Below are 9084 nucleotides of genomic sequence, written 5' to 3' on the forward strand. Positions count from 1 at the left end.
CTATATGTCAAAACATGGAGGAAACTATAATTCAAGTATTGTGGAATTTCCCAACAACAAACGATTTATGGTTTGTGGACAAAGTTCAGTGTAGAAATGGAACAATGTTGAAGAAGACTTCATGGAGTTATGGAAGAATCTGATATGGAGTGGGTTGCTACAACCATGTGTAGGCTATGGGTAAGAAGTAATGGTTTCATTTATGAAGATGTATTTCCAAGCCCAAGCAAGGTGGCTGAATTGGCAAGAATAAGCTTGGAAGAGTTCCAATTAGCAAATGAATGTTTCAAAGCACAGATGTTACTGAGAGAATGATAAAGAAGTGGAGAAAACCACCTTGTGAATTTCTGAAGGCAAATCGGGATGCAGCTCTAGATCCAAGAACCAAGACAATGGAAATTGTTATTATAATCAGAGATGAAGGTGGGGAGGTCCTAGTCACTATTTATGCCCAAAAGAAGCATGTTACGAAACCTACTTTAGGAGAGAGAGCTATGCACTATGGAAGGCGATAGAGATATGCAATGTAGCATATATCAGGAAGGTTATTTTAGAAGGGAATGCTTTAACAATTGTCAACGCTGTAAATAGAGATGCTAAAGATTTATCTTGGTTGGGACATATTATAGAAGATATAAAGTATATACAAATGAGAGGAAAGACTGGAAGGTGGTTTATACTCCTAGAGATGGTAATACAGAGACACATTTATTAGCTAACTTTGCTTTAAAGTTAGATATGGAGGGGGGAAAAAGTCTGAATGGAAGAAGGACCTGATGTAATCTTAAGTACTGTCTTGAGAGAGAAAGGATGTAGAGCTTGACAAACTTATATCAATAATATGAGATTGTTTGCTTACAAAAAAGATGTGAAAGAGCCAGACATGGAAGACCCAGAAAAATTATTTTCTTTTCGCACGTGGGGATGTTTGGATTTTATTTTAAATGAAACTAGAAATGGGGTCTTAGTTTATATTACCAAAAAGAGAAAATCTTCAAACCAAATTCCGTGAAAAATGCCTATGTACACCACACTATAAAATGCTAACACGTTAGCTTCCAATCGTTTTTTCAATAAATCAAGACATGCCTGATCCTATCCCATTTCAGAAGAAACAATCTTTCTCATTTTACCGTCTCTCTCCTTATTGACATGTCTTTCAGCATAGAACAAAAGGCATGAGCTTTCTCCTTTCAAACCTAACCATTTCACTCCCTCTCCATCTCTGGTGTTTGTTAATTATTTTTTTCATTTATCTGGGTTTTGATTTAGTTGGTATTTTTGGTGCTTGTTTTTTTCATTGTGGTTGGAGAAATTGTGGATGTGGATTATCGACTTTGGACAAGTTTATGAATGTGCCTAGCATAATCGACAAAATTGTAGAAAGCCTTTTGCAGTCTTCTTGTGTTGCAATGTGATCAGAGAGGTTAACATGGAATACAAGATAACTTCCCTTTCTCTCCCATAAGTGAGTGGTTAAGGAACGGAGATGAACTCCCACACTGATAAAGAACTGTAAAAAATCTTGGCTGATAGATGACAACGATTCTTATTATTTCTTATTTCTAGTGTCCAAAACATAGTGTAATTTTTATAACTGCTTGGATTTGATTTTAGGTGAAATGGAGAAATGGGTTTAATTCCTATTGACATGAAAGAATTAGGGAGATCATCCCTATTGATAGAAACTGCAAAAATATTGGATTTCTAGTTTTCTCCACTGATAGAGAATACAACGAATGAGAGAATGCAGGGAGATAGGAAGAAGAAGAAGAAGAAGAAGAAGAGAGAGAGAGAGGGAGAGAGAGAGAGAGAGAGAGAGAGAGAGAGAGAGAGAGAGAGAGAGAGAGAGAGAGAGAGTGAGACCAAACGGGTGTGGCTAAAAGAAGAGCTATTTAATTGTTGGGCTTCAATCTTGTGTGTCTCATTTTTTTTTTTAAAGTAATAGATTAGCTTAATTGTCAACTTATTATTGGATGGTGTAAAAACTCTCTCTACACCATGTCCGGCCCAAAGGGTCTCCCTAACAAAAAAGAACTTCTATTCTAGGAGATCTTGATAAATATATAACATTAATACTTAAGAATAATGCACATATTAAAAAGTAATTTTTTGATCGCCACCACATGTAATCACCATCTACAAGTGAGACCCAAGCACTAGTGGTGTTACCTAGTTGGTGGCAGCATCGTGATGGGTGGTGCTGCAATGAAGCTTTGCTTTAGGGAGAACGGGATCTATTTTCAAAGAACTCAAATGCAGTCCACTTTGAATGTGACTGTAGGTGCCGACAATAGTCAAGGAGATGAACAAATCAACACCAGTGTACTAAGCTGCAAAGAAACTCGATTGGTAGAGGGAGAGTTTGATGGTGCAGGCTAGGTGGAACTCAATTGTTGCAAAGCTTTGCTTTGGTTCAATGTGTCTTTCTGGCTGATGGTGGTGGAAGAGTTGAAAAGGCCGATGGAGATGGAAGCACTGAGCAGGTCAACTTTAATGGACATAATGCATAAGGAACTTGAATGGCAGAGAGAATTGGCTGGTTGGGCAAAAATCAAATTGGGTGGAAATGGGGGCATTTGATAAAATTGAAGTAATGGACTTTTGGGTCATTGACTACAGCTAACAAAGACGATCCATATAGAAGTGCGCGTGGATTGTTGTTAAAGCAATATAAGTAGCAGGACTCAAGAAAATATTATCAACATTGTTTCAAAATTTTGTTATCATAACACTACAAGAAATTTGATCTTTAGAGATGAAATCTTCTAGGGAAAAATTAAATTTCATCCCTAGAAGTACTTATTTTGGACGAGATGAAAGTTAAACTTCGTCTTAAATCATCAAAGCAGTTTTTTATGCATTCGAACACACAAATATTTGTTCGAGCTAGACTTTATGGAATAAACTATAGCATCTAAAAAAACCATTCAAATGTTCATAAAGATATTCAAACAATATTGCATTTCACATTTGAATGTTTACATAACTGTTCAAATAATGGTCGTGGTAGGAAAGTATAGACAATTGTGTCGGGGGAAATGTAGAAACCATTCGAACATGATATTTGATCATTTGAACAAATTTCTTGTTGGAAAGTTATAAATAAATCTAGCAATGATGGTTGCTATATGGTTCAAACGTGCCTATACATGTTCTAACAGTATTGTAATTTACAAGAGTCAAAACCACTTTCTCAATGTGGAAGAAATCTTGAATGACTTGCAGCTGCTGTTTAAAGCTTTGGTTCCATTGGTTATGTAGCAGGTACATTGGTCAAGGCCAAAAGCTGGTCGGTATAAATTAAATGTGGATGGCAATTCGTTTGGTAATCCAAGTCCTTCAGATGTGGGTGGTGTAATTTGAAATAATAAAGGTGAGTTTATGTGTGGCTTTGCAAATTTTACAGGTCATAATTCTAATAATGCAGCTGAAGTGTTGGGTTTACTATATGGCTTACGTAATGTTCATGATTTGGGTGTGTGGGATGTGTAAATTGAAATGGATTCAATGTCAGTAACTAACTGGTTGCAGTTAAAAAGATATGGTCTGTGGTATTTGGAGGATTACTGGGATGAAATTTTGTAAATACTTGATAGGCTCATATATTCTATGAATCATTCTTATAGAGAGACTAATGCGGCGGCGGATGGTTTGGCTCATAGTGGAGAAAGGGTTGCAATGGATTATGATTTTCATTTTCAAATCTCCCTTTGGCTATTAAAGGTATTATTAGACTGGAGAACATAGGATGCCCTTATATAAGGATTGCTCGTTCATACATATGGAATTTTTGGATTTTTTTTATTTTTGATTTTTAGGCCTGGGTTTGGATTGTTGGAATATTTGATTCCCGAGGTGTTATATTGTTTTTCACAATATTCATCCGTCACGAGTGAGGGTTCCTTTTAATAAAATTAGGGTAGGGCCACTCATGGACATGTGGTCTTGTCTCCTATTTAAAATAAATATATATTCAAATAATAGTCATGGTGGGAACATATACAAAATTGTGCCCGGAGAAAGTTAGAAACTGTTCAAATGCAATATTTAATCATTCGAATGAATGTTTTGTTGGGAAATTATAAATAAATCTGGTGGAGATGGTTGTTATACAGCTCTAACGGTCATTTTACAATCGAAATAAGTACAGCTATATAAATTTATTGAAAGATATTCAAATATTTTTAAAATAAATATTATTTGAGTCTATTTGTGATCATTTTCAAAAGATGAAAAATCTACCTATACGAATTAATTATTATTTATGGTAAATTAAAATATATCATATATGTCGCCCTAGGAATTTTATATAATTAATTTAAAAATTAATTAATGACTTTTATTATGGTAAATACAAATATGCAATTAAAAAACATTACCTTCTAGGGAATGTCATTTTTTATATTGTCAACTGGTAAATAAAATAAGAAAAATGATTTTTTGTAAGAAACAAACTAGTAACTATCTATAACAAATAAAAACGATATAGTAATTAAAGTCACAGTATTCAATGCAAAACAAAAATTCAGATCCAAAACTCAAAATTGCTATGTAAGACTATCCAAGTCCTCTTGGAACACAGTAACGTGTTCCTCAATCTCTTGCAGTCTAACCATAATAGGCGCAGTGATCCTCTCCATGATTCTCTCCATGTCTTGAATCAAAAGTGTGCGATGCTCCTTAAGCAAGGATTGCATCTCTGTGGTAGTAGCCCCTATAGCTTGTCTATATATCTCGGCATCAATACAAGCTGGATCACACTCCGTGCCACTATCTTCTGTAGCTAGAACATTAATGTAAGCCTTCCGCAAGTGCCCTCTGTCACCACCTAGACTTTTCTAGAGAATTCCCTAACCTTCTAGAAGCCTTCTAATCCTTTGTAATCTTGTAAAATTGTGTGGAGTATTCTAGAAGGGTATAGAACCTCTTAGGGAAGGGCATTATAGACAATTCTAGAGTAGTAATCTAGAAAGTTCTTTACGCTTGGATTGATGACAAGTGTCACAATCCTAACCATTCTTTGTACCAAGAGCTCCCTATAAATAGAGAGGCTCTCATTTGTGTAAATCACCAAGCAATAAGAGAAACAAGTTCTCTAGAGCTTCTCTCTGTCTTCTCTCTCTAGTTTGTTCTCTATTGTCTTGAGTCATTTAGAAAGCTTACTTAAGAGCTTTGTGGAGAGAAAGCCTCCTAAGGCCGCACGGGACGTGTGAAGAAATTCTAAGTCCATGACAGTTGGTATCAGAGCTATCCAGGTTGGGATGGCAGATCCAAGCGAGATCACCATGGAGCTCCAGGAGACAAGAAAGAGCAAGAGGTCGAAAGATTCAAGCTCATCTATGGAGTCTCGTCTCAATGGCATCGAGAGGGCCATGGCCAAGATATTGGCCAAGATCGAGGAATGGGATCAGTCTCACAGGGAGGTGAGCACCCTTGACAATATTGTGACGAGGATGGAGGTGGCGGTAGCGGATGTCAAGGACCGACTTGACATCGTGGAGCAAGGTTTGGAGGAGCTAGGATTGGAGGGACAATCTGAATCGCTCAAGGAGTCCATTCTAAGCGTTGTCAACCCCACCATTGAGGCATAGCATGTTGAAAATGTTGCTTTCCAAGACCGAGTCTTGGGAGAGCTAACAAAACTCCAAGGGCAAATGGAGGAATACCGCGTCGGTCTGGAGGAGACCAAAGCAAATTGGGCCATGTGCAAGCGGGCAGTGGCCAATGAGGGCGCCGTCGGAGCTGGAATGATGGCGACACCAAGGGTGGATACCCCCAAACCAAAAGAGTTCAATGGCAAGCGGGATGCCAAAGAACTAGACAACTATATGTGGCATATGGAGCGCTACTTTGAAGCTTTGAACATGCAAGACGAGTATGTCAAGATACGTACTGCCTCTCTCTACCTTACTAATCTTGCTGGTACTTGGTGGCGTCGTAAGCATAGTGAGATAGATAAGGGTACTTGCACCATTAACTCTTGGGAAGAGTTCAAGCGGGAACTCAAGAAGCAATTCTATCCTGAGAATGTGGCTATTAATGCGCGGAAGAGGATGAAGGAGTTGAAGCACACCTCTTCTATCCGCAACTATGTTGAGGAATTTTCTGCTCTCATGCTTCAAATCACAAACATGAGTGAAGAAAATCTCCTCTTCAACTTCATCGACGGTCTCAAATCTTGGGTGGCTCAAGAACTCAAGCGTCGTGGGGTCAACGACATCTCCACCGCCCTGACAGTGGCAGAAACCTTAGAAGAATTTGAGTATCATAAGAGTGACAACTCTTCAAAGCCCAAGTCTTCAAAGGATAATCACAGCAAGGGTGGGGGAGTGAAGGGGTTCAAGCCCCCACAGTACAAAGACCGAAGAGACAAGCCTTCAATATCAAAGGAGGGCAAGAAGGACTACTCTAAAGATAAGAAGCCAAAGGATGTTTGTTTCCTTCGTGACGGACCACATTGGGCTAGAGATTGTCCCAAGAGGAAGGCCCTCAACGCTATGTTGGAGGAGAAGGAAGTTCAAGAGAAGTCGCACCTGGGGTGTCTACAACTTCTCAACTCCCTTAAGGCAAGCACAAAGCCAACCACTAAGGATGGATCTTTGATGTTTGTAGAGGTGCTCGTCAATGGGAAGAAGAGTCACGCCATGGTCGACTCAGGAGCTTCTCATAACTTCATTAAGAAGGAAGAGGCCACATGGCTAGGGATTCCTCTTAAGAAGGGTCAAGGATGGCTGAAGACCGTGAATTCTGAGGCCAAACCCCTTGATGGCGTAACTCACGGGGTGGAGCTACAACTTGGCACTTGGAAAGGTAAGGTGGATTTCTCAGTCGCTCCTATGGATGACTTCAACATCGTGTTAGGGATGGAATTCTTGAGACAGTTCAATGTAGTGTCTCTTCCCTACTATAACTCGGTGTGCATCTTAGAAGGGGGTCCATGCATGATACCCACTGTGTCCAAGCCAAACACCACCCAGCTTCTATTCGCCATGCAATTCAAGAAAGGATGGAAGAAGAGCGAGGTGTCTTACTTGGCTTCTATGAAGGAAGGTGAAGTGAAGATTTCCTCCCCTCCACCCAAGGAAATCCAAAGGGTCCTCAGGGACTATAAGGACGTCATGCCGGCAGAATTGCCCAAGCAACTACCACCTAGGAGAGAGGTGGATCATCAGATTGAGTTGGAACCCGGCGCCAAACCACCCGCCAAAGCCCCTTATCGCATGTCACCTCCAGAGCTTGAAGAATTAAGGAGGTAACTTAAGGAGTTACTGGATGCCGAATTCATCCAACCCTCCAAGGCACCATATGGGGCACCTGTGTTGTTCCAAAAGAAGCATGATGGGTCTTTGCGGCTGTGCATTGACTATCAAGCTCTAAATAAGGTAACCATAAAAAACAAATACCCAATTCCTTTAATTGCTGATTTGTTTGATCAATTGGGCCATGCAAAATACTTCTCCAAGCTTGATCTAAGATCGGGATATTATCAAGTGAGGATTGCGGAAGGGGATGAAGCAAAGACAACTTGTGTAACTCGCTATGGAGCATACGAGTTCCTAATGATGCCCTTTGGCCTCACAAATGCTCTAGCCACCTTCTGTACGCTCATGAACAAGATCTTCCATCCCTATCTTGATCAATTTGTGGTAGTCTATCTAGATGATATCGTCATCTATAGTTCTACCCTTGAAGAACATGTGGAGCATTTAAGGGTTGTTTTCCGTGTCTTAAGGGAAAACCAACTCTATGTCAAGAAGGAGAAATGCTCATTTGCACTAAACGAAGTCCATTTCCTTGGCCACAAAATCCAAGGTGGAAAACTCAGCATGGAAGAAGGGAAAGTTGAAGCCATCAGGAAGTGGGATCCTCCCACTAAGGTTACCGAACTCCGATCCTTCCTTGGGCTTGTCAACTATTATAGGAGATTTATAAAAGGATACTCTACAAGAGCATCCCCCCTCACCGACTTGCTCAAGAAGAACAGGACATGGGAGTGGTCATTAAGGTGTCAGGAAGCCTTTGACGATCTGAAGACAGCCAATACGGAAGAACCGGTCTTGGCCCTACCAGATTGTACCAAGCCTTTTGAGGTACAATCCGATGCATCAGACTTTGCCATATGGGGAGTTCTCATGCAAGAGGGACATCCCATTGCATATGAGAGTCGCAAACTCAATGAGACTGAGAGGCGATGACAACTATCATTCACTGCCTCAGAGTTTGGCGACACTATTTGCTTGGCTCCCATTTTGTGGTCAAGACAGATAACATTGCCACTAGTTACTTCCAAAGTCAGAAGAAACTAAGCCCAAAGCAAGCTAGGTGGCAAGACTTCTTGGCAGAATTTGACTTTGTCTTGGAATATAAACCTGGCAAGGCCAACCTTGTTGCTGATGCACTAAGTAGGGAAGGGTAAACTTGCTGCTATTACTCAAGCTCAAGGGGAGCTACTCGACATAATCCGTGAAGGCATGGAGCATGATCCCTTAGCCAAGAACTTGGTAAACATGGCTAAGGAAGGGAAAACCAAGAGATTCTGGGTAGAGGACGGTCTTCTCTACACCATCAGGCGGTGAATCTATGTTCCAAAGTGGAGAAACCTACGGAGGAACCTTATCAAGGAATGCCATGATTCCTTGTGGGCTGGACATCAGGGCCAACGACGTACTCGAGCTTTGCTGGAACTTCCTACTATTGGCCTCAATTGAGAGATGAGGTGGAACTCTACGTGAAGACTTGTCTTGTGTGTTAACAAGACAAGGAGGAGAATCAAAGTCCTGCAGGATTACTAGAACCACTACCCATTCCTTCTCACCCATGAGAAAGTGTGAGCATGGATTTTATAGTGGCTCTACCTAAATCCGAGGGGTGCGGTACCCTCATTGTGGTGGTAGATCGATTCTCCAAGTATGCCACCTTCATAGCGGCTCCTAAGGATTGCTCAGCTGAAGAAACTGCAAAATTATTCTTCAAGCATGTGGTGAAGTATTGGGGCTTACCACGGAGCATCATTAGTGATCGGGACCCTCGCTTCACAGGAAAGTTCTGGTCAGGACTATTCAAGCTTATGGGGTCTGCCCT

At 40.5% G+C, this 9084-nt stretch overlaps 1 protein-coding gene across 1 annotated transcript; it reads left to right on the forward strand.

Moving 5' to 3' along the window:
- Positions 1–5657: 5657 nt before the first annotated feature.
- On the forward strand, positions 5658–8198 carry LOC122306425. The gene is made up of 3 exons (XM_043118852.1): positions 5658–6032; positions 6741–7255; positions 7478–8198. The coding sequence occupies exons 1-3, from the start codon at positions 5658–5660 to the stop codon at positions 8196–8198; spliced, it is 1611 nt and encodes a 536-aa protein (XP_042974786.1).
- The last annotated feature ends 886 nt before the right edge of the window (positions 8199–9084 follow it).

Source organism: Carya illinoinensis, chromosome 4 (assembly GCF_018687715.1).
Source record: "Carya illinoinensis cultivar Pawnee chromosome 4, C.illinoinensisPawnee_v1, whole genome shotgun sequence".
NCBI classification, from domain to species: domain Eukaryota; kingdom Viridiplantae; phylum Streptophyta; class Magnoliopsida; order Fagales; family Juglandaceae; genus Carya; species Carya illinoinensis.